The sequence below is a fragment of the Aegilops tauschii genome, chromosome 7 (assembly GCF_002575655.3).
Source record: "Aegilops tauschii subsp. strangulata cultivar AL8/78 chromosome 7, Aet v6.0, whole genome shotgun sequence".
Lineage (NCBI taxonomy): Eukaryota > Viridiplantae > Streptophyta > Magnoliopsida > Poales > Poaceae > Aegilops > Aegilops tauschii.
The window spans coordinates 628,639,366-628,665,985 of record NC_053041.3 but is presented as its reverse complement, the minus strand read 5'-3'; the positions used below and the strand labels follow the sequence as shown (position 1 = coordinate 628,665,985).

At 50.1% G+C, this 26,620-nt stretch overlaps 2 protein-coding genes and 1 long non-coding RNA gene across 3 annotated transcripts; 1 reads left to right on the top strand and 2 right to left on the bottom strand.

Annotated features, from left to right (window-relative positions):
- Positions 1-2,769: 2,769 nt before the first annotated feature.
- LOC141027905 (uncharacterized) lies at positions 2,770-6,726 on the top strand. The gene is made up of 6 exons (XR_012189893.1): positions 2,770-3,103; positions 3,625-3,664; positions 3,759-4,130; positions 4,224-4,389; positions 5,713-5,811; positions 6,344-6,726. It is a non-coding gene; the product is annotated as an uncharacterized lncRNA (long non-coding RNA).
- Positions 6,727-18,642: 11,916 nt separating this feature from the next.
- LOC109772669 (uncharacterized) lies at positions 18,643-19,149 on the bottom strand. The gene has a single exon (XM_020331373.1). It carries the CDS (start codon positions 19,147-19,149, stop codon positions 18,643-18,645), a length of 507 nt encoding a protein of 168 aa, XP_020186962.1.
- Positions 19,150-25,630: 6,481 nt separating this feature from the next.
- Positions 25,631-26,149, bottom strand: LOC141027551 (uncharacterized). The gene has a single exon (XM_073504619.1). It carries the CDS (start codon positions 26,147-26,149, stop codon positions 25,631-25,633), a length of 519 nt encoding a protein of 172 aa, XP_073360720.1.
- Positions 26,150-26,620: the final 471 nt, after the last annotated feature.

Below are 26,620 nucleotides of genomic sequence, written 5' to 3'. Positions count from 1 at the left end.
GATCCAGCGCTGGCTGCTGCAGAGGGCCCGGATCCATGGCTGAGCAAGGCGGCGGCATGGGGCTCCTCTTCGCAGCCAAGGCAGCAAGGTCCTGGTCATCCATGGCGATGACCTGCACGGGCAAGGACATGGGAGGGTTAGTGTAACCAGAGGGTAGAGGGTAAAAGAGAAAGAAGGGAGAGAGGAAGGAGACGGAGGGAGCACCGGGGCTAGTCGTTGGTGGTGAGGTGCTCCGGTGTGGTGGCGGGAGGTGAGGGGGAAGATCGGCGAGCTCCTGGATGCCAGCGGCGCGAGGCGACGACCTCGTTGGGGGCCATGGAGGAGGAGACACGCATGGGCAGGAGCGCCATGGGAGAGCCTATCCAGAGAAAGAGGAGGAGATGGACGGGGGAGAGGAGTGATTTGGACGAGGAGATGGGGATTTCAAGGCTGTTAAAAAACCCAATACTTAGTAGTAGCACGGGTTTTTACCCCTCGCTACTACTATGACATGTTGGGGGGGGGGGGGGGCACGGTAGAGACCGCTTAGTAGTAGCGAGGGGTAAAAACCCGCGCTACTACTATTTGCGTTCCGAATTGCTAGCTCTTCTCTTTCAGTATTATGAAATTCCATTCCCATTAGAATATTCATTGACAAATAATAAAAAAAGGAAAACTCTAATATAATAGAAAATGAAATGAAACGGTCGACCCAGACATAGAAGGTCGACCTAGGCGGATATACGCTATAAAATATATACCGTAGCGAGCGTAGTTCAATGGTAAAATATCTCCTTGCCAAGGAGAAGATACGGGCTCGATTCCCGCCGCTCGCCCGCTTAATTTATCAAAGTACTATGATAAAACTACTACTATCGCATGTCCCGGGGGGCACGGTAGAGACCGCTTAGTAGTGGCGGGGGTTAAAAACCCGCGCTACTACTATCAGCTTAGTAGTAGCGAGGGGTAAAAACCCGCGCTACTAGTAAGTAGCAGTAGCGAGGGGTATAAACCCGTGCTACTGGTAAGCGTCTGTGTATAAGCTTTTCCCTAATAGTGGATATAAATCATTTTGATTTAGCAAAGGGTTTAGACCCAAAGAAAAAGCAGTTTCTCGTAAATGACAGCGAGCACAATTGAAATAGATTTTCCCAATTGATAATTTCTGATGCGTGCCCTCTTTGACTACACTATCTTCAGCTATGAAGGAAATTTCGTCTTTTATTGTCTCTCAAGTATATGGTTCGTCCGGGAACAAAATACTGTTTCTCCAACCATTCTGGTCATATTGACCACCAAGCTAAAAAGGTCACCAACCTGTAGGTTCCATTCGAATAAATGACATACACATTGTCATGACGTTTAATCATACTGATTGATTCCATCAAACTTTGAGGGAGGGAGAAAAGAGGGAGAGAGAGAGGCAGAGAGAGAGAGAGAGATTAAAACTGAATACATTAGCCATATTACTGCTCTGCTGCATGATAATAATTAATGATACTATGGATGTATCTCTCATAATTATGTCATTTGTGAACACATAATACGACCAACATATTTTTGTACATTATAAGATCAAGTTGCCAAATAACAGTTTGATCGTGAGTTCATAATTAGTATGTGTATGTTAATTGCTGCCAAAGGCTGCGAGCGAAGGATCTCGTGCTAACACGTGTGGAGCGCCTTACATGAGTCATCTCTTTGTGCAAGAGGGCGACGTTTTGTTTGTTTTGTTCGTTTCTCTTTTTTATTTTGAACCCAGACAATTGTTATACTGACTAAAAGTAGTCAATTCTTTTATATCCTCCATGCAGTTCATGGTCTACATATAAATTATATAATTTTTCCACTCTACAGTAACTACGTTTATTATTCAGAGATACTCACTTTTGTAGTAATATCCGCACTGTTTTTTTGGACCCAGGAATCGTAGAATAATCATTCTAAGCTATTTTTGTTAATTATAAGAATTACAAAATGTACAAGTACAAACCAAAGAGGAAAGAAAGTTAACCAATACCCTTCCTAGGCCACATAAAGAAGAGATGTGCACAATGTACATCCTCACCGTTGTGATGCACGGATGATCAAACGCAGAATTATATACGTAGTTCCATGTATAAGGATTCCTAGAAAGATAACATCCATCTATGTACGTACTATGTTGATATAGAATCCTGACCTATTGGCAGCAGCTAGAACATGAGGGTTAGAAAGAAAAGTAGCAGGTACCTTGCTAGGGCTGCAGGAGCACCGTTGCTGTGCAACGGCAACCGCTGGGCGTGTCGTCGCGACATCGGCAGTGTCGCCACATCGGCAGTGTCGCGTGAGCTCATAGTTGGTGTTGCATTTGTAAGATCTCAGTGAGGTCTGGAGCAGCATGCTGTTCCGGAGCCTCGCTCGTCTGTTTTGCAGTGGTGGCCGTACGCGTAGAAGCATGAACAATGCCCGAGGCAGGGTATAGAACAAATCTTTCTTGGATGGATTTTTGTGGTTCACTCTGAAAGATAAACTAAGTTGAATAGATCATGCACTTCCCGAAACTGGTGACGGCCAGGCACGGTCGTGACGGGCCCGATGCCTCAACGTGGGCGCGTTCCTGACGTGGACGGTCCGCCGAGAGGAAACATCGCAACGTTCCTGACGTTCTTCGCGATAGCCTTCAGGGAAGAGAATAACCTTCAGGAACGAGGTGGCACATTCGCGTCGGGGCCCAATCCACGTCACGAATCAGATACGGACACGTTCGCGGGACGCGCTGATATTTTCGCCCGGGAGGTCAAAATCCCTAAAACAGGGTCGGGTCTTCCCCCATCGAGCTGCTCCTCTCACTCCCACGACCAGCGCCGCCGCTTGCCCCCCGTGCCCGCCGCCCAGTTCTGATCCGCCGACTCCCTCCCCATCGAGCGCCGCCCACGTCGCCGTTGAGCACCAACTCCACGCCTCCAGCGCAGCCTCCCTCCCCATCTAGCACGGCACCCATCGCCGGCGACTTCCAGATCCGCCTCCCTGGCCGGCGACTTCTAGATCCGCCTCCATCGCCGTGTATGCGTAGCTCCCTCCCCAACCAGTGAGTGCCAGATCCGCCTCCGTCGCCGTGTATACGCAACTCCCTCCCCGACCAGTGAGTTCTTCTCCTCCCCCCTCCCTATTTGTTGTTGTGTCAAATAATCTACATGTGCTGCAGAGCTACAGACACTTCTGTGATGTTTCTTGCTCGCTCTTACTATGTACATTGTTGTTTGAAAGCGACCTCGGAAATTGTTTCATCAATATGGTATATAAATCTTAGCATCTATGTTTTCACGGTTTTGTTATGCATTTAGTCTGTGACAAAGATTGTCATTCATTACTTGGTGTCAAAACGACCCACAGTACTGAATCTGATACAGCAGAATTCCCTTGTACAACCATACAGTGTCATGTAAAAGGTTACCTATTTCATTCTTAGTTCTAAACATGTCACTTTGTTTATCTTTATGTCCGTACCAAAGGACTTATATAGGTCGAAGAAATTGCTATTTAGTTTTCAGAACTGTGTACTGTGGTAAATTTTGCCTTTTCAGTTCGCAAATTCATTTTGCAATTAAAAGATGTTGATTTTGCTGTTTGAGTAACACTTGTGATATATTCACTATGTTTCAGGGTTCTTATATGATCATTCATTCAGACCAAAATCATGTTGGTAAGTTGCATTCAGTTTCATTTCACTTGTGATCATGGCCCTGCATAAGAAACGGACATAAACACTTACAATTGCATGGTCATTTGACTTATAGGTGATGGTGCTACAAGGAATCTAGTGCTTGTTGCAAAAGCAAGAGAGAACGATATAGGGCCATCACACTCCAATGTCGTAGCAAGATTTATCGAGGAAAAATGGTCAGTTGGGAAGATCCTGCAACAATGATTCCCTTGCTGTCCAGCCACTCCAGCGCCACCTGCCTCCCCATCGACCGGCGCCTCCCTCGCCGTCCAGCCACTCCAGCTCCGTCTCTCCGTGGACTGGCGCCTACCTCGCCGTCCAGCCACCCTCCAGCTCCGTCTCTCCATCGACCGGCGCCTCCCGTCCAGATCCGCCTCCCTCGCCGGCCAGCTGCCTCGTCCTCGTGTCTCCCTCCCAGTCCAGCGCCTCCTAGTCCAGGATTCTTGCAAGTTCACGCAAATTTGCTTTATCTTCAAAACGACAATAATTGTCAATCTTAAATTAATTGAGACATATTGTGATTCGCTCATGGTTTCAGAAGAAGTACTACAAAGCTTTTCAAGATGCATATCCAGTAGATTAGAAGGAACTGCAATTATGTACTCCTCTGGTGGTGATGTTATAAAGAAGTTGGGACGGCTGGATGGGAAATACCCGAAGACCTTCGAGCCTTTCAAGATGAGCTGATGGATGGTAGTGATCTGGTATGTTTGCACAAACTTGACAATGGTTTCTAATGTGCATGGTATTGACATTTTATTCATGTATTAAAATATTTTAGACAATCTTGACAAGAAGAGGAGCAAGTTATACTACGAAATGTACATGGTCTTGGCTTTCAGTTTGGATTGGATTGTAAACATTTATCTTATTCCCTTCTCTTCCTTGTATGTTATGTTCCTGTTAGTTCTTCATAGGTGCAGCCTACACTTGGCTTTAATAAAAGACTTCTCACTTGGTTGGTGGATAACAACATGTGTGTGTCGTGAACTGGTGTTTCCTTTTGGTTTGTAAACTTGTTCATGCTGCCCAAGTGTCTATGTATTTCAACAATGTAAAGTTAGCTTATAATTTTGGTTGCTGCCATCTTAAGTCTCTGTACATGTTACCCTGCTAGCTTATAATTTTCCAAAATGATTCTCACTATGACTGGTGAGATCCATTTATTGATCATTTAGAGTTTATAATTTCTATTTCAGTCAGTTTTCATTAATGTGTTTTTGCAACAAAAAAAACATTGTCTTAAACTCTTAATATTGTATCTAAGGACTGCAGTAGGTTTAGTTTGGCATTGTGCCACGCGGCCGGCCGAAAGGTTCCGCCGGCGCTCCGGCTCCAAATGTTTTCCTTTGTGTATACTCTGATTCTATCAACTCATCTTGCCCTAGTGATACCGCTTTGGTGTGAAACATATAGCTATATTGGAATGCAGTCTAGTCAAGCTGTGAGTATGTTGAGGGCTCCTCCGTGCCGGTGACCATGCACACACTCTCAGGATCTCCCTCCGTCAATGATCTGTAACAGAGTATGGCTTGGATCTCATAACTCGATTCCAAAAATTGAGATGGTCAAACTATGCTTGGGTAGTACTCTAGATCATTTTAGCTTCAATAGTGAAAGGTTGTCAGTGCATTAGCTTCACCCTGCTGCTCCCGTAACACTTATACTGCTCGGATTAGCATCAGGTGAAATGGACTGGAGTGGGGCTCTTAGGATCCATCCAGATCCACAAAGTCTGCTGTTCCACATTATTATTAGAAGCCAATGGAAATGGAATATAAAACATCATAAATCAGTACACAATATTACAAACCATTGGAGACAAATAAATCTGTTCTTCATCATCCCAAATATTGCATACCGTAAGAAGAAAATAAACATGGTCTTCATCGGCAGGCAGGCATAACATGCTGCATAGTTGTTCCCTTAAAAACATGTTGCATCAATAGAATTCATAGATGTATATACCTCTAAACTTGCATTTATGAGTATGTCTCCAGTTATTCTAATTTCCTTCACGAATGCAGCTTATGAGAAGAAGTCGTTGTAGGTACTTGGGGCCACCATTTTCCTCACCAGACCCTTGGGTGGGCGAAGGCCCTCGAGCACCTCCACTTGAACTTCTGGTGAGCAAGTCCATAAGGAACCACCCCTGGACAGTTCCAGTCATATTAGTCTTTTCTTATCAGCCAGCTTTGCATCATTCGCTTCTTTCTTGTTTTTCGCATTTTCAAGATGATGAATTTTCAGATTGCCTTGCAGCTTGTTTAGGCTCCCCAACTGTTTTAGCTCATGCCCATGTTCCGTGCTTACTTGGAATACATCAAGTTCTTATAGTGATGTTAAACCGCCGATGTTTGGAACTTGCATTGGAAAGCTATAAATATGCCCGCTTACTGCTAGTTTTCTACATGTAGTGCTAGTTCTGAACATGCAGTTTATTGCTTGGCATACTTCGTTAATTTTTTTCATTATGTTCATGTTACATTTTCATTATTGCAGCCTGTGCTGGGCAATAAGAAAAGTCTTCTTCACTTGCTTGGTGCCTAGCAACAAGTGTGTCATGATCTGGAGTTTACCTTTTGGTTTGAAAACTTGTATATATCACAGTTTTGCCTTTCACTGTTGTTCATTGAAATACATTTTTCTATTGTATAGGTGAATGGAACATTCCAAGCCCAAGGGAATGCTGGTACTCCATTGACAGAATCTTCCCATGATGAAGACCATCCTCATGCTACTCATGCGGATGAGCATAGTTCTCCTCCAACACAGGACAATCATTTAGGAATTCCAGTAGTATAATTAGTGGTTAATATTATGAACTAGGTAGGCTTTCTTTCTCAATTGCTTCTCCTGGCAATTTAGGAATCAACTAGTATGCGTGTTTCGGACTTGGTGACACCTCCTGTTAAGTTGAGCTGCCATGAATAATAACTTGGATATAAATGTGTGGATCTTGCAAACAATGGGATTTGAATAAATTGTATGGGTACATTGTGACCTAGGAACTGGATTTTATTTTAAACCGGTTTGTGTGACCTTTGCGTATGCATTAATGTGAGATGATTTGGCATGTGGCTGAATATATCTACTTTCCTGACGAAGCCAGCCGTCATAGATATGTTGACCTCATTCCTGAAGGTATGGTCCTGAGTGCCACTAGCTGTCAGGAACAGAAGATATTCGCGACGGCCAGTTTTCTGACAGCATTTCCTGACGGTATGGCCGTCAGGAATTTGAATATGGGCATCTCAGGACTCCCGTCAGGAACAACATTCCTGACGGGCACCGTCCGGAAAGATTTTCTTTCCTGGCAAGCTGTTGCTGACGGGAAATTCTTGACGGGAGGGGCTCATTCCTGACGAAAACTGTTCATTCCTGACGGAATATGGCCGTCAGGAAAAAGTCGGTTTGGGGTAGTGATGTTATCCAAAATGTGAAGACAACAATCATGGTGTCCTGACACTACAAACACGTGGGATTTAGGTTCGGCGTCCTCCTGATAATTACTGCAGAATCACTATATCATTGGTGTTTCACTATGAGAGAGACAACTTGGAAGCATCAGACAGCAAACAACATGGATGGACGGTTTCATTTTTCTATATTGACTGGTCACATGTTACCATCCGAACCTCCATGGTATACTAAATCGCGACCTCGTATAAAGATGACTGCAAAGCAACTGTAATCAAGGAGATATTCCAAAAGGACACTAGGAATAATGAACGTACATAGATGTAAAAGTATATTTAGATCTAAAGAAAGAAATGTGTTAGTTACTTTCATACGCTCTGGTGCCTAGCTAATTTGATCTGGGCTGTATAGACGGCTACACGCAACAATTCATCTTGCACCACGTTGGTGACGTATAGACATAACAGTGGGCATGTGATGTTTACCTGACGTTGTCGGCGATGTTGAAGGGTATCCATCGATCTTCTTATTTAGACTGTCGGCGTGCTGCTGTTGGTCCTTTTGCATAATGTGTTCTGTTGTTGTCATTGAATGAATACATCATACATCTACCGGTATGTTCGTCTTCTTATTGAGTTGATGTATATTATCATTAGATTCATGCATTCTAGCTAGCTATATCAGAAGGCAGTTAGATTGCAGCAAAAGCCGACTTGTAATCTATATCAAGGCAACGTGAGTATGTAGAGGAGTGCGAAACTGATGAATACCTGGCTCCGGCCGCCGGCCGGCCGGCCAACGTACATCTCGCAGTGCACCAGCACGTCTTGCATGCATCCATCGAGACATAATAATCAAACGGTTCGATGAAGCAACCATGCATCTGGATCGATTTCCACCAAAGCAAAACACATTACACATGTACATGTTGAAGTAGTTCAAGACGTATGCATGCGTATGCATGCATGGGAAAGATGCTTGTTGGTCTATGGGCGTGACGGAATATCCACTACCGGAATCGCACCCTATGCCGACGGCCCTGGCCGTCGGCATAGCCCTGATTTGCCGTCGGGACAGGCCTATGCCGACAGCCCCCGTCGGCATAGGGCCGTCGGCAACATATCCGTCGGCGTAGCCCGGGAGGCCGTCGGCATAGGCCCTATCCCGACGGTGTCCGTACATCTATGCCGACGGCCCTAGCCGTCGGCAACGTTACCTCCTAACGGCGACCGCCGTCAAGTGCTGACCAACGCCTGCTCGCCACGTGGCAAGCCTATGCCGACGGCCTAGCCGTCGGCATAGATTTAAACGAAGCCGACGGCCAGGCCGTCGGCATAGGTCTGCCACGTGGCAGCAACTGGGCTCTCCTGGGGCAAGGCTACGCCGACGGCCTGGCCGTCGGCTTAGTTTGAATCTATGCCGAGCTTGCCCGAGGAGCGCCCAGTTGCTGACACGTGGCATCTATGCCGACGGCCTAGCCGTCGGCTTAGTTTAAATCTATGCCGACGGCCAGGCCGTCGGCATAGATGCCACGCGTCAGCAACTGGGAGCTCAGGCCAGCCCTATGCCGACGGCCTAGCTGTCGGCATAGTATGTATTTGATTTTTTTTTCTTTTTTCTGTTTGTTTTCAAATCAATTCAATTCAGATATACAACACATATCAGCAGATATATATGATGGAAATAGACATATAGAACACATCTAAGTATCATCCGTCGCCATCACAACAATATATGCATAAGCATCATCATAATCAACATAAAGATAAGCATAAGCATATAAAGAAGCACGCAAGTCATCTAAAGGACCATCGAAGACCACAAGTTTATCATCATCACCACACACAAGTCATCTAAAATTACATAAGCATAAGCACACAAGTAACCAAAAGGCTTAAGCGCCAGGACGTCGAGCACCGCGGAGGTCGTCACCGCCAAGACCGCTGAAGCCCAGGTCGTCACTGCTAGCGGCAGCGCTACCGCCAAGACCGCCTCCACCTCCGCCTCCGCCTCCATGGATCGGAGTGGTCGGGCTCCGTGACTCGGGAGTGCTGCGAAGACCACCGCCAACGGTTGATCCACCGGTTCCCTGGATGTTGAAAAGACATATTAACGGGATATATGACTGTGTTGAAAGGCATGATATGCTTTGAGTGAATAGATTGGGGATGAACTAACCGGCGAGGGGCCAGCGTCCTGTGCCAGTGCCACAAACTCCTCAAAGGTCAGCAACGTTGGTTGTGCTGGAGGACCCTCTGCTGATGGCCATTGAGGACACCTGCCGGCCGCCATTTCCTGAAAAGCGTGCTGCATCTGGCGATCCCTCTGATGATGGTATGCATGAAGGCGGTCGTGCCACGCCATGGTCTCCTGGCGTGTGTACTCCATGTAGGCCTACAGTATGACATGATGAAACTCATAAAACTACTAAATGCGGAAAATAAAGGGAGCAATGAAGATAAAATGGAAAATACTTACAGTTTGCTGCTCCTGAAAGAGGGACAGTGACGGTGCACTGCTCATGGGCGTGCTCGTGCGCTGGCTCAGGGTCGGGTCGATCCGACGGAGCTGTGTGTAGGAGATAGTAGGAGTGATCACAGCATCGAGAACCGCCTCCCGACCGTGCTCCTTCGGCCCCATGCCCACCACCACCCTTTCGTCCAGATCCGCCGCAATGGGGTCAGGTGTGTCAGGATGTAACGCCAGATACCCATCGGAGTAGGCTTTCTTCCTATGCACGGTCTTCTTCCCGTAGTACTTGGGCTCGCTAGGCTTGGGGTCCTTCCGCGTATGGGCGATCTCCCACGCCTGCATGTGTGAGAGCGGCCGCTTCAGTTTCTCCTCCTGCACCACCAAACAGAGGTTAGTCATACATAAGAAAGTAATGGTAAATAGAAGAAGAAGAATGTTTAATGGGGTTAGTCATACATTAACTGCCTTGTGGAGATAGTGGTTTCGGTTTCCCTGAGCATGTACTCCCTCCTTCCTCGGTTAGCCTTGTTTTTGACTCTCATAGCCGCCCAGGCTCCAGCCTCGTCACACCAAAGATCCACCAATGCCGCCTAGGACTCGTCTTTTCCATAACACCAATTTGGTAACACCTACGTAATGAAAGCATAATGGCATGTCAACACGAAACGGTGAAATGTACCACAAGGTAATGAAAGCATAATGAAAAATCTTTTATACTTACCTTCAAGAACTCGTCCCTCTCCAAGGTAATGCCCATCCTCCGCGCGTCTTCCTTGGTCATCTTCACACCAAGATAGTCGTGATGGTATGTCGAGATGGCCACATAGCGCACCTCGTACTGCATCTGGCGGGCCTTCTTCTTGCATTGGCGCAGCACGATCTGGTCTGCTCTGGCCCTGTGCTCCGGGAGAACTCGATAGAATTTCTACAATCATGCATGAAACAAGAATGGAAGAAGCCATGAGTTAAATCATTCATGAAACTAGAATGAACTTGTGCTTCTGAAGAGAACTCACCCAGAAAGTGGTGATCACGGCCTTGGCATGGGTCCCATGGTCCGCGTGGAGGGCCGCTTCCCCGGATAATCAGGCCCCGGAATGTTGAGCGACAAGAACATGGTCTTGCGTTGCATTAGGGCACCGGGAGGAAGATTGAGCGGAATTACAAACACGGGCCAACAGCTGTATGGGTTGGACGACATACCATATGGATTCAACCCATCACCTGATATGGCTATTCTCACATTCCCAGCCTCGGCTGCTTCCTCGGGGTATTCTTCATCGAACGACTTCCATGCTTCCCCTTCCGATGGATGTACGATTTTGTTTGGATTGTACCTTATACCTTCCTTGTGCCACTTCATCATTTTGGCAGACTCCTTCGTGATGAAAAGGCGCTGCAGTCTTTTTATAAAATCAAGATACCGAAGAAGCTTAACGGGGATGGTTAGCTGCTTTTTCTTACCATCCTCACCGACCACCTCAATGTACCGAGACGAACCGCACTGCCTACAGTACTTGTCATCCGCATACTCGTGCCTAAACAAAAGGCAATTCTTCGGGCAAACATCTATTTTCTCATAATCCATAGAGAGTGCCTTCATGATTTTCTTTGTATCGTACATGCTTTTCGGCAGTTCATGACCCTCAGGGAGGCTGTTAGCCCATACTCCCAAGAATGCTTCGAAGCATCTCTGGCTACAGCCGTACTCAGCCTTGACTGCAATCAGTTGCGAGATGGCATCCAGCTGAGATATTTTCGCACCCGCATAAAGAGGTTTCTTCGACGAGGCCAAGACCTCCAAGAAGGCCTTTGCGGTTGCCTCCGGCTCCTCCGGTTCATTCTCTGAAGGTGTCGCATTCGCCGTTTCTGCAACAATGACATCATCTAGCATGTCCCTGACCCCGTCGTCCTCATATCCATCGATGCGTTGTCGCATCACCTCCTCTCTACCACGGTCCTGCTCGGTTATGTTTATCGGCGACATGTCAAAGTTTGGCATATATTCGTGCGTGCGAAGGTGCTCACTCATGTCCGTCTGATTTCTACGGCGACGTCTGGCACATCTCGCACAGGGGCATGGTGGGATAATTCTCATTGGACGACGGAATATCTCCTTCAAATACACATCGGTTTTCGCGATCCACTCTGATGTTACTCGATTCCGACGGATAAAACCACTGTACATCCACTGATTATCTGCCATCCTCTGCTTTTTTGCAAGCCACACAACATAATTAAGGATTCACTTAAATTAATCACATCAAATTTTCAGTTTCTACCGCGTTGAATCCAGCTACATCTCTAATAGGTAAAGATGGGTCCTAATCCCACCCGAGGATGTGTAGATTGAGTACGTTCTCCATTCTACCCCGTTCCGAGACAAAATTTCGGCAGCACCTCCCCGCTGTTCTCCAGATACACGTCTCGGCAAATAGCCGAGAGAATGTGCTCCGGAGAACAATGGGGAGGCGCCGCCGAAATCCTGTCTCGGAACAGGGTAGAACATGGAGAACATAACCAATCTACACATCCTCGGGCTGTCCGTGGAAAACGCTGGACAATCGGAAAGAGCTGCGGTGATAAATATGCAATTGAATGCATATTTATCGATGCAACCCTTTCGGACGGGAAACGCCTAGGTTACGCCAGGTGACTTGAGAATGAAATCTAGTGATATGAAAAAAGGGAGGAGATGGACTTGTAGCTCACCCTCGGCTGTAGAGGAAGTAGTCGAACAGCAGAGGGATGCTCAGGGGGGCCAATGCGTCGGACAACGGTCACTCCGATGAAATGCGACACCACAAAGCCTGCAAATTCCATCGCGACAAAAAATTAGAACATCACAACTAATAGAGCATATTTAAAACATTTAAACATGCATTCATTTATTTTTGCATCATGTAGGCAAAAAAACTAACAACATTAACAATATATTCATCATCGTCATCACATATTCATCATCATCATTATCACCTATTCGTCATAATCATTGATTCATCTCATCGAACCAATTTTTTTTGCAAGATATGCAACATATAGCATCTCATCTAACCAATTTTTTTACTACCTATCTCACTAATATCTAACTATCTAACTATCTACCTATCTAACTATCTATACAACTATCTATCTAACTATGTATCTAACTATCTAAATATCTATCTAAATACCTATCTAACTAGCTACAAAATTACTAAAAAACACTAAAAAATACATAAAATTTTCACCTTCGAGAGGGTCGGCCGGAGTTAGGGCGGGGAGGCGCGAAGTCGGGGCGGGGAGGCCAGCGGGGCGTCGGGGCGGGGCGGCCGGTGTGGGGTCGGGGCGGGGAGGCCGGAGGGGGGTCGGGGCGGGGCAGCCGGAGGGGGGTCGGGGTGGGGCGGCGCGGGGTCGGGGCAGGGAGGCCGGAGGGGGGTCGGGGCAGGGCGGCCGGCGCGGGGCCGGTGCGGGGCGCCGCGGAGTCGGGGCAGGGCGGCCGGCCCGGGGTCGGGGCGGGGTGGCTCGGGGTCGGGGCCGGGAGGCGCGGGCGGCGGCGGGCTCGGGGTGGGGCGGCGCGGGTCAGAGCGGGGAGGCGCGGGCGCCGGCGTGCTCAGGGCGGCGCGGGCGGTGGCGTGCTCAGGGCGGGCGGCGGAGGAGGTGGGCGGCGGCGGTAGGGGTCGGGGTCGGGTGCGGTGAGGGAGAGAAATGAGTGGAGGAGGAGGGTGGCCGAGGGGATAAGGTTGGCCCTATGCCGACGGCATGGCCGTCGGCATAGGCTCGGCCCACATGTCAGCAGCCCGGGGGGAGTGGATAACGTGGACATATGCCGACGGCCCGGCCGTCGGCATAGATGGGAGGCCTATGCCGACGGCTAGGCCGTTGGCATATATGCAAACCACAATTTTTTGAAAAAATAGTCCCACCTCGCCGAGGGAAAAGCAATTTGACCTGTTTAAATAGTTCACTAATCCATACGTTATAAGCTCCGGTATTCATTAGACTTATATGAAGAAAATGGACAATTACTGTGAACTTTTCAGTGCCCGGGCAGCCGGCCCGGTGCCTGAGCACTAAAAGGTTCACAGTGATAGTACATTTTCAATGATGAATACCGGAGTTTTTAATCAATTCAATTATTACATTTTAGATTCTTAGTTTACCGTCTGTATGGGACCCGGTACCCGGTGCGACGCCTGTGACACCGGGACCCTGGGGGTTAGGCGGTACGGGGGCCGTGGGGGGTAGCAATGCCACTGGAGCTTAGCCGTCGGCATAGATGGACATGCCACGTCCGGCGAAAGTCAAAGGGCTAGACCCGGCGGTCGTCTGTGTCAGGGATAGACAGGACGGGGTACCTGTGGGGGGGGGGGGGTAGCAATGCCGTCCGTGAGGGGGGCCACACCCCGGAGACGCGTGCCGCCTCTTCGGACATGCCACGACACCACCCTGCATGTATATATGAGGGCCCGGTGCGACGCTCCGGTTGCATTGCTACCCCCCAGGGCCCCGTCCCGCCTAACCCTGTAGCGTTAGACCACGAGATCTAGCCCTTTGACTTTACACAGACAGGCTTTGACCAGTGGAACTCTCCCCCGGTTGTGTTAGGTCAGCCCATAGGAACACTTTGGAGCAACATCCGGGCCAAACCCACAGCAAGATCCCCTCCGTGTAGACCCGACGTGTCTGTTTCACCCCTCCAAGTGCCGGCGGCGGCGCCGTCCGTGATGGGGGCCACAGCCCGGAGACGCGTGCCGCCTCTCCGGACATGCCACCACACCACCCCACATGTATGAGGACTGATGGTAATTTTTCTTAATTGTTCGTGATGGAGTAGTATCTGAACAATTCCCTCTACGCGGATTGCTCTTCGCGTGTCTACGACTGTGGCCGGCGGCCTCCGTGGGCTAGCATGCCGCCAAATCTTGCGTAGGCGGCCTCTCACAAGTCTGGAAGTGTTGTGGCGGGTGCAAACGCCCGGCACACGTCTCCGGGGTGTGCCCCCCCACGGACGGCGCCGCCGCCGGCACCTGGAGGGGGGAAACGGGCGCGTCGGGTCTACACGGAGGGGATCTTGCTGTGGGTCTGGCCCGTATGTTGCTCCAAAGTGTTCCTATGGGCTGACCTAACACAACCGGGTGGATAGGTCCACTGCTCAAAGCCCGTCCGTGCAAAGTCAAAGGGCTAGATCCCGTGGTCAAACGCTACAGGGTTAGGCGGGACGGGGGGCCTACGGGGGTAGCAATGCCACCCGAGCGTCGCACCGGGACCTCATACATGCCGTACGGTGTGGTGGCATGTCCGAAGAGGCGGCACGCGTCTCCGGGGTTTGGCCCCCTCCAAGTGACGGCGGCACTGCCTTACGTGCAGGGGGCACACCGCGGAGCCCCAAGACGGGCGTCTACGCATGCCTGAACACTTTCACATATGCATCAGGACCCATGCGATGTTTCGGTGACATAGCTACACCCCAAATCCCCCCACCAACCAGAATTCCCTCCGTGTCGACCGTTTCCCCCTCCATGACACGGCGATAGCGACGTTCGTAACGGGGGGCAATCGATATACCATCGGGGTATGTTTTTTTAGATAAGGCATAATTATCTTATGGAAAAACAAAAATTAAAATAAAGTAAAAATAACAAAATAAAGTAAAAATAAAAAAAAGTAAAATAAATGTATGCCGACGGCAAGGCCGTCGGCATATCTGTGCACACACGGAGATGCAGTCCCACGGATCGATGACGTGGCATGGCACACGGATCGATGACGTGGCAGAGCGGCCTATGCCGACGGCTATGCCGTAGGCATACCTTTGCCATAGATAGTGTAAAGCAAAATTAAAAATAAAACTAAATAAACATATGCCGACGGCGAGGCCGTCGGCATAGCTGCGCACACGGATCGATGACGTGGCAGAGGGGCATGGGCCAGGTCTATGCCGACGGCTATGCCGTAGGCATACCTCTGCCATAGATATGCCGACGGCCGCCGTTACCTCCCGTCGGCGTAGTTTCAACGCCGTCAAACGGTCAGCGCTGACCGGGTGGTGGGCCCGGGCTATGCCGATGGCCGCGCCTATGCCGACGGTCCCCGTAGGCATATCTCGAGCGGTCCCGACGGCCTCGTCTATGCCGACGGCCCCGTCGGCATAGATGGATGTATGCCGACGGCTTTTCTACGCCTACGGCCTGTCCTTGGCCGTCGGCATAGATCCATCTATGCCGACGGGGGCCGTCGGCATAGATGAGGCCGTCGGCGCAAGCAGTTATTCTGGTAGTGATCTAATACTGATGTGTTGTGCTTATGTGCATGCGTGGGAAAGTGAATCACATGGCTTCGGGCAAGAGGGTCCGACAGCTTCACGTAGGAGGACGGCGGCTGCGTGCCTGATCCGGGCAGATTCAAGCAGGTGAACGGCGTTTGCGGCGGCGGCTGCGTGCTTGATACTATGGGACCCTGTTTTTTTTTACGGTTATGAGATCCTGATTAGGAAAGAAGGATTCGTAGATGTTTATTGTCCATTATCATGTCAAAGGTGCGGTGCGAGGATTTAAAAAAAAAGGTGTGGTTCAAGAAAAAACAATGAAGGGCAGAGGTGGGTAATTATTTGTCTATTTTAAGATCCATTGGTCGACATTAGCTAATTTCTGTGGGCCATGCAAATTAACGGTTGGATTTTTCTAATTATTGTGTGATTTTCTAGACTAACTCTCTTTTTTCTGGTTACCTCTCATATTACTTTTTATATATAAATAGATTATTGTGTGATTTTCTAGACTAATTCACTTTTTTCTGGTTACCTCTTATATTACTTTTTATACTCCCTCCGTCCCAAAATTCTTGTCTTAGATTTGTCTAAATACGGATGTATCAAGTCACGTTTTAGTATTAGATACATCCGTATCTAGACAAATCTAAGACAAGAATTTTGGGACGGAGGGAGTATATAAATAGATATGCTTTGGTACCACTTCGACGGTTCTACTCTGTTTCGTTAAAACCTTCAATTTAGAGTGTATATTTAGCGCAGGGGAGAGATACTAAAGATGGTTTGAACTTTTAGCACGTTAGTTTTTCTTCTCAGGGGTGGTTGATGTTGTTGTTATGTGGAAGTTATGGTTGCCATGAAGGCTGAAGCACCATGAGAGCAGTAAATAACACCCCCTTCACCTCATGTGCTAAGCATGCAGATTAGATTTTTTTAGGGGTTGCAGATTAGCTAAGTATCACACCTTTTCCCCATCTACATATGTATATGCACGTTGTTAGGGGATTCTGCAGCTGGCCCAGGGGCGGAGACAAAAGGGGGGGCGAGCAGGGGCTAGACCCCTGCCAATCGCTCGCCCCCCTCAACCGTTTTTAGCTGCATGTATACTGTACAGCGCTAATGACCGCTGCTAATTGCATCATTAGCCCATATAAAAATTTGTTTAATGAACCAACTACACCGAATATAGAAGGCCAAAGCCCAATAGCCCAACTATTGGTTTGCCTCTGCACAACCTGGACAATGTGATAGATCCGATCGATCATTGACGATCTACGTGTGTTCTGACGAACTGCTTAGGGCCTTTGCCGCTGCCGCCGCTCATGCCATCCGCCGTCGACTGTGCCCTTCTAGGGCGTTTGCCATTGCCGCGGCGACAGTTCGCCACGACGACGGCGCCATCCACTGGTCTACAGTCCGCTGTCCCCATATTACTAGAAGTAGGCGGATTAGATGATCAGATATTCAGAATACAGCTAGAGCTAGGCCGCTAGCCAGATGACCAGGATAGAAAATATTGGCAGCAGGTACGACTAAGCACCAGTGGCCCAATCCATAACACAATCATGCCTACCTAGATAAGCATTCGTGTACTTTGAACCAATAGGTCAATGGCGATCATTACTTCTTCTGTTAGTTTAGTTGCTCCTAGGTTGGGACGAGCTGTGTAATAGTGTGAAATGTGCAATCCTCATATAACATAGGTAATGTGCGCGCTAATCCATGTTAACAGGGCTTCTGACAATGAAGAGCGACGTGTACAACTTTGGTGTGGTGCTGCTGGAGATTCTAGCCGGCCGGCCAGCCCTAGACAAGAACCGGCCGTCCATCGAGCATAACCTGGTGGAATGGGCGCGGCAGTACCTGATGAGCAAGCACCGCATCTCTCACATCCTGGACGCGCAGCTGGGCGGGCAGTGCTCCCTCGCCTGTGCGCACTAAGAGACCGCCCGGGAGCAGGTGGTGGCGGCGCTGGTACAGCTCCAGGACGCTAATGAGACTGGGGCAAGCGGTCAGGGTGATGTACGGCTGGGTATGGAGCAGGTGGTGGCGGTGCTGGGGCAGCAGCTCCAGGATGACAAGGAGACCGTGGCCATCGGTCAGCAGAAGGTGGGTGGTGGCGGTGGCGGTGCCTGTGGCTTCTGCAGGATGTGTGGCGGTGGCCGGCAGCAGCAGCCAGTGGCGAGGCGGCGGCGCGCCGATGAGCACAGATGAATTCAGTGTATAGGGATGATTTCGTCTCTCACTGTCAAGTGTGTTGGAACCGTGGCTATGCCCTAAACCCTAGCTCTACCCCGATCTCTCTCTCTCTGCACCTCGCTCTCTCTCTGCACTCGATCAACAGAAGAAGGAAAAAGAAGAAGGACGGGGTAGACAATGGACACAGAAGTTTTTCCAGCGCACGAACGCTTCTTTCTTTCCTCGAGCACGAACTCGACTGTGTCAATCCATTACAACGTCACCACGCGGTTATATAGCCTCGAGCCGGCGCCCTGGGCACGCACCCACGCCTCTACTCACTCTCGATCATCTCCATGTTCTGCATGCTCTGACCGTGCTCGCTACGCGCTCGCGCACGCCCGCGTCTCGCGGTGAGCACCTGCCGAACGCCCCGATCGCCCCGCATGGCTCGCCAACGGCACACACACACACCCACACCGTAGGACACGCCCGTGCACCCCACACGCACGCACACACACGACTCGCCGCGGACCCGACGCGCCCGACCCGGCCAGCTCGCGCCCATACACACGCTGGTCGCGTCTGGTGCGTCGCCGCGGCTTATTCGTCCAACACTCGTGCCCTAAGCCGCGGCTCAGAGCAGCCCGGCGTCCTCGACGTCTCCGTCCACCAGCAGGGCACGCTTCGCCGGCGGCACCTTCTTCCACTGCGGGCATTCCCGCTTGAAGTGGCCGCGTACGCCGCACTTATAGCAGCGCCCACGCCGGTTGCCACCGTTGCCCGACGCCTTGCTCTGTGTGTCGTCATCGTCCCGCGCACCTCCCCGCTGCCGCTCGCGCGCCCGCCACTGCGCCGCCGTGAACATGAGCGCGCCATCCGCTCGCTCCCCGTCCACCTGTCCACACCGTCGCAGCCGTTCGTCGAAGGCCTTCAGGCGCCCCAGTTCGTCGTCGAACAACAGCGTGTCCAGGTCGCAGAACTGCTCCATCCTGACGACCGCCGCGTACAGGCGATCGGGGATGCAATCCAGCAGCTTTTTCACCATCGCTGCATCTTCCAGCGTCGATCCGAGCCCTACAAAACGCGCGGCCATGGCCCCGAGTTTGCCGGCGAAGTCGTCCAGCGTGTCGCCGCTCGCCATGCGCAGAAGCTTGAACTCACCGCGCAAAGTGCACAGCCGCACCGCCCGCACGCGATCCGCGCCAAAGAACCGCGCCTTCAGACTCGCCCACACCTCCGCCGTCATCTTCTTCGACGCCACCTGAAGCAGCAGGTCCTCAGCGAGCGTGCCCAGCAGGTATGCCCGCTTAGGCTTGTCCTTCTTCGCGATCACCGCTGCCGCGGCGTCCTCTGGCACGACCACCGCCTCCCACAGCCCGGCCGCGTCAAAGTTGGCCTTGACCTTGATCGCCCACACGGTGTAATTCTCACCGGTGAGCACCGGCACCGGCTGCGGCAGTGACCCGCCCGATCCGCCGGCATAGGGGACGAGTGACATCGCTGGCGCGCCCTGAACTGAACGTGGCTCTGATGCCAATTTTTGGAACCGTGGCTATGCCCTAAACCCTAGCTCTACCTCGATCTCTCTCTCTGCACCTCGCTCTCTCTTTGCACTCGATCAACGGAAGAAGGAGGAAGAAGAAGGACGGGGTAGACAATGGACACAGGAGTTTTTCCAGCAGACGAACGCTTCTTTCTTTCCTCGAGCACGAACTCGACTGTGTCAATCCATTACAACGTGACCACGCAGCTATATAGCCTCGAGCCGGCGCCCTGGGCATGCACGCACGCCTCTACTCACTCTCGATCATCTCCACGTTCTGCATGCTCTAACCGTGCTCGCTACGCGCTCGCGCACGCCCGCGTCTCGCGGTGAGCACCTGCCGAACGCCCTGATCGCCCGCATGGCTCGCCAACGCTCTACTAGGAAAATGCTTATAGGCAGACATTTAGCAGTAGCGTTGGTTAAATACCCCACGCTACTGCTATTTAGCAGTAGCGCCGGACAAAACCAGCGCTGCAATAGCGCGGGATTTCCCGGCCAGCGCTGTTGTTGATGGGCCACGCTCTCGGCCCCCTGTAGCAGCTTTAGCTATAGCGCTGGCCCTCCTCCCCCGCGCTGTTGCTAAGCCCACCTCTGCTTCCTCCCGCGGTGGCCCGCGCGCCCCTCCCCTCTCACTCACTCACACTCACACGCTCACACTCACAGAATCCCTCAATCCCCCGATCCGGCCACCGCGCCCCCGCGTCCTACTCCGGCCGCCCTCCCCCGCGCGGGCCCTCCTCCCCTGCCGCCCACCTGCACCGGCCTTCCTCTGTTGGCAAACGTAGTAATTTCAAAACATTTCCTACGCACTCGCAAGATAATGGTGATGTATAGCAACGAGGGGGAGAGTGTTGTCTATGTACCCTCATAGACCGTAAGCGGAAGCGTTATGACAACGCGGTTGATGTAGTCGTACGTCTTCACGATCGACCAATCCTAGTACCGAACGTACGACACCTCCACAATCTGCACACGTTCAGCTCGGTGACGTCCCACGAACTCACGATCCAGTAGAGCTTCGAGGGAGAGCTTCGGTAGCACGACGGCATGATGACGGTGATGATGAAGCTTCCGGCGTAGGGCTTCACCTAAGCACTACGACGATATGACCGAGGTGGATTATGGTGGAGGGGGGCACCACACGCGGCTAAGGGATCAACGATCGACTTGTGTGTTCTAGGGTGCCCCCCCGCCCCCGTATATAAAGGAGCAAGGGGGGAGGCCGGCCGACCCTTGAGGGCGCGCCAGGAGGAGTCCTCCTCCTAGTGGGAGTAGGACTCCCCTTTCCTAGTCCCACTAGGAAGGGGAAGGAAGGAGTGGGAGAGGGGAAAGGCAAGGGGGGCGCCGCCCCCTCCTCCTTCCTTGTCCTACTCAGACTCAAGGGGAGGGGGTGTGCGGCCAGCCCTGGCCGGCCCCTCTCTCTCTTCACTATGGCCCATCATAGCCCATTAGTCTCCGGGGGGTTCCGGTATCCCTTCGGCACTCCGGTTTTCTCCGAAACCTCCCGAAACCTTTCCGCTGTCCGAACATAGCCGTCCAATATATCAATCTTTATGTGTCGACCTTTTCGAGACTCCTCGTCATGTCCGTGATCATATCCGGGACTCCGAACTACCTTCAGTACATCAAAACACATAAACTCATAATACCGATCGTCACCGAACGTTAAATGTGGGGACCCTACGGATTCGAGAACTATGTAGACATGACCGAGACACGTCTCCGGTCAATAACCAATAGCGGAACCTGGATGCTCATATTGGCTCCTACATATTCTACGAAGATCTTTATCGGTCAAACCGCGTAACAACATACGTTGTTCCCTTTGTCATCGATATGTTACTTGCCCGAGATTCGATCGTCGGTATCTCAATACCTAGTTTAATCTCGTTACCGGCAAGTCTCTTTACTCGTTCCGTAATGCATCATCCCGCAACTAACTCATTAGTCACATTGCTTGCAAGGCCTATAGTGATGTGCATTACCGAGAGGGCCCAGAGATACCTCTCCGACAATCGGAGTGACAAATCCTAATCTCGATCTATGCCAACTCAACAAGTACCATCGGAGACACCTGTAGAGTACCTTTATAATCACCCAGTTACGTTGTGACGTTTGGTAGCACACAAAGTGTTCCTCCGGTATTCGGGAGTTGCATAATCTCATAGTCATAGGAACACGTATAAGTCATGAAGAAAGCAATAGCAATATACTAAACGATCAAGTGCTAACCTAACGGAATGGGTCAAGTCAATCACATCATGCTCTAATGATGTGATCTCGTTAATCAAATGACAACTCATGTCTATGGCTAGGAAACTTAACCATCTTTGATTCAACGAGCTAGTCAAGTAGAGGCATACTAGTGACACTATGCTTGTCTATGTATTCACACATGTCATAAGTTTCCGGTACATACAATTCTAGCATGAATAATAAACATTTATCATGATATAAGGAAATATAAATAACAACTTTATTATTGCCTCTAGGGCATATTTCCTTCATCCTCCCCCGCCGGTCACCCCTCCGCGCCGGCCCTCCTCCACCGAGAGGTACTCCTCCCTCCTTACTCCTCCTCCCTCCCTCCCTAGTTATAGTTATTAGAGAGTAGTTATTTTGAATCCTATATAGTTGAAAAATGTAGGTTCTTAGAATAATGTAGGTTATGATCGAACCCTAGCTAGGACAGATTAGGTAGTATGAACCCTAGTTAATTCGTATGAACCCTAGGTTTTTAAATTTAGCTAGGTTTTAAAGTTAGGACATAAATTTATCTAGGTTTTTAATTAGGTGTAGTTAATAGAATTTAGGTTTTTTAGGTGTATTTAACAGAATTTTAGGTGTTTTAGTTGTTTAGGTGTAGTTAACAGAATTCTAGTTTTTTAATTAAAGCAATTGCTGCTATTTTTTTTAGTGAAAGCAATTTTTCCTGTTATATGCAAATTTGCAGTGGACATGTCATATTTTGAGCATGTCACATTTTGGACATGTCATATTTTTTCGAGTGGCCTATGTTTTGCCAGAAATGTCGATTCGTTTACATTCTGGCAAATTTCAGGCGCTCGATATGTCCTGCTTTTAGCAAAGGTCATGCCAAATTTTGCTAAGTGTTTATTAATTTTGTTTTCATAATTAAGCATTTTGTTCTCGACATCGACGTTGCCTATCCCGCATCCTCGTCGTCGACTCAGCGGAGGAGGCTTGCTTGAGCAGAGGGGCCATGTCCGGGACTGGGCTCAGCCGGGCTGGTACTGGGTTGTGCTACCTTCCGGTGAGCGCAGCTTAGTGAGGAGCCAGCCCATCGTCGACCCAGAGCGTCTTTGGTGGCGGTCACGTGGGCCTGCATCGGTGTAGAGGCTTGAGTCCCCCACGCAGGTGGTACAGCACCGTGTCACGGAGGAGGACGCGCACGTCCATCACTACATGGTTGCGTTGGCGGACGGCAGGTTCTCCAATACCTGACAGATTCTTCAAGGATCTCACCGGAGCTATGATCCTGCGATGGTTCCTTCTCTTTGGGTGTCCACCGCCCGCGGCCCACTGAACCTAGAGGAGCTATTATTCGAGATGTATTAGTGATATTATATGATGATCTTTGCTACAAACTACTATATATGTATTCGATGATGGATTATTAATTACCTATTTGTTATTTGCTTATTGAATGCATGCTAATTTGAATGGAGTAATTTGTTTTATCTCTATTATGATTCAGTTTTTCTTATTGAATGCATGCTAATTTGAATGGAGTACTTTGTTTTATCTCTATTATGATTTTAGTTTTGCTTATTGAATGCACCTCTGTTTCAACAATGAACATATAGGAAATATCTGACGACGAAAGGGAATTCGCTATGTGCGAGTACTGCAAAGATGAGCGCGGTCTGTGCGACAGGCCTCACCTGGTAGAAGGTCGGCGCTTCAGCATCAAGTTCTAGGAGACCTTCGATGTTGAAACGGTACGCAACGACAACAAGTGTTTTTTGTTATTTTTTGCACGACTTCTCTGCTTCTTCAACGTGTAATTTCCGTCTTTTACAATTCGACTAGCTTATCCCATGCCATGCAAGACGCTATGTCTTGGAGAAGATGGGTTTTGAAGATCATGAAAGCATGGAGACAAAGATAATTCAACTAAGGACCCATCATGGTTATGATTTTGCTGTAAATCTATAAAATTCTGTGAACTCATCCAATTTTGGTTGCCTGAATCGGGAAGCACTTGGCAAGGCATATGATTTTCATGAGGGTATGCTTCTCACCTTCAATCTTGGTGATCCTGACATCGACGAAAAGAATATGACCATTTGGGTCGTTGTTGACACACTTCCAGTTCTATCGCTGTGTGAGTTTCTCAAACATATTTATTAAGTAATTTATATTGTTTATTTCAAAATAATTGACAGCTTATTTTCATTATTCAAAAAATGTACGGAAGATGGTAGACAGAACCTACTACTACAATGATGAAGCACAATTAACTTATAAGGAGAAAGATGGTCTTATCGCATTTTTTACCGATCTTGAGAATTACAATAGCTATTATCAAACTCCTCCACATTATGGTCAATACGTGCCACTAGTGCACGTATTGAACTACCGTAACATCAATGGAGATAGCATGGTAAGATTTTCTACTATTACGACATCCGTGCATCTTTTGCATAAATTCTTCTAAAACTAAACTACATTGCTAACTACAAAGTTATTACTATGTTTTTGAACAGAAAATCCCGATGGATTGTGTGCCTCATCTGATGTTGCCGAGAGGTCGCGTTGATGTTATGAGCTTACGGCCACCACGGCGAGGTCAGCCGTAGTATCCACATCACTCTTGTCCATACCGGATTTCTAAAAGCGAGGAAGCCATGATAAAAATGATTTGTAAAAATGTTTCGACCATCGTGGAGAGCTACTTGTAAGCAACATTGTGCGTAGGCCAAGACTTGGAGACAGGATGATCTCCGTTCTTTATTATGGAGAGTCCATTTTCCTTAATGGAGAGTCAATGCCTATCTTGTTTTATGATATTTTACCTAAGAGAGGGTAGAGTAGGTCCTATGAGAGGAGTAGGTCCTAGGTAGAATGTGTTATTATGTGCTACAGTGTGTTAGAGTTGATGATGATGATAAGGAGTTGTGATTATGACTAGTGACCAACTTGTTATACGATGTTTCATTGACGAACATTGTTTGGTGGTGATGACTAGTGGTAATGAATATGCTATTTAAACAGACTAGTTCATGATGAGTTGTCATTGTATAAAAGATATATCTGTTTAAACATGCACAACGGCAAAATGCGAGAAAAAAAAATTAAATTTTAGCAGTGGCGCGGGCCAAAATATTACCAGCAGCGCTCATTTACCAGTAGCCCTTTCCAGAGACACGCTACTAGTATCTGAACATACCAGTAGCGCTGGCCTAAACAAGCGCTACTGCTACAAAATAGCTGTAGCGCCGTAGCAGTAGCGCGGGCGCCCTCGCTACTGGTATTTCAAAAACCAACACTACTGGTAAGGTTTTCCCTAGTAGTGACGGCACACACACACCCACACCTACGGTGTACTGGCCCACGGACACGCCCGTGCACCCCACACGCACGCACACACACGACTCGCCGCGGACGCGACGCGCCCGACCCGGCCAGCTCGCGCCCATACACACGATGGTCGCGTCCGGTGCGTCACCGCGGCTTATTCGTCCAACACTCGTGCCCTAAGTCGCGGCTCAGAGCAGCCCGGCGTCCTCGACGTCTCCGTCCACCAGCAGGGCGCGCTTCGCCGGCAGCACCTTCTTCCACTGCGGGCATTCCCGCTTGAAGTGATCGCGCACGCCGCACTTATAGCAGCGCCCACGCCGGTTGCCACCGTTGCCCGACGCCTTGCTCCGTGCGTCGTCATCGTCCCGCGCACCCCCCGCTGCCGCTTGCGCGCCCGCCACTACGCCGCCGTGAACATGAGCGCGCCATCCGCTCCCTCGCCATCTGCCTGTCCACACCGTCGCAGCCGTTCGTGGATGGCCTTTAGGCGCCCTAGTGCGTCGTCGAACAACAGCGTGTCCAGGTCGCAGAACTAGTCCATCCCGACGACCGCCGCGTACAGGCGATCGGGGATGCAGTCCAGCAACTTCTTCACCATCGCTGCGTCTTCCAGCGTTGATCCGAGCCCTACAAAACGCGCGGCCATGTCCCCGAGTTTGCCGGCGAACTCGTCCAGCGTGTCGCTGCTCGCCATGCGCAGAAGCTCGAACTCACCGCGCAAAGTGCCCAGCCGCGCCGCCCGCACGCGATCCGCGCCAAAGAACCGCGCCTTCAGACTCACCCACACCTCCGCCGTCGTCTTCTTCGACGCCACCTGCAGCAGCAGGTCCTCAGCGAGCGTGCCCAGCAGGTATGCCCGCTTAGGCTTGTCCTTCTTCGCGATCACCGCCGCCGCGGCGTCCTCTGGCACGACCACCGCCTCCCACAGCCCGGCCGCGTCGAGGTTGGCCTTGACATTGATCGCCCGTGCGATGTAATTCTCACCGGTGAGCACCGGCACCGGCTGCGGCAGTGACCCGCCCGATCTGCCGGCGTAGGGGACGAGTGACATCGCTGGCGCGCCCTGAACTGAACGTGGCTGTGATGCCAATTTTTGGAACCGTGGCTTTTGCCCTAAACCCTAGCTCTACCTCGATCTCTCTCTCTGCACCTCGCTCTCTCTTTGCACTCGATCAACGGAAGAAGGAGGAAGAAGAAGGACGGGGTAGATGATGGACACAGAAGTTTTTCCAGCACACGAACGCTTCTTTCTTTCCTCGAGCACGAACTCGACTGTGTCAATCCATTACAACGTCACCACGTGGCTATATAGCCTCGAGCCCGCGCCCTAGGCACGCACCCACGCCTCTACTCACTCTCGATCATCTCCACGTTCTGCATGCTCTAACCGTGCTCGCTACGCGCTCGCGCATGCCCACGTCTCGCGGTGAGCACAGCCGAACGCCCCGATCGCCCGCATGGCTCGCCAACGCTCTACTAGGAAAATGCTTATAGGTAGACATTTAGCAGTAGCGTTGGTTAA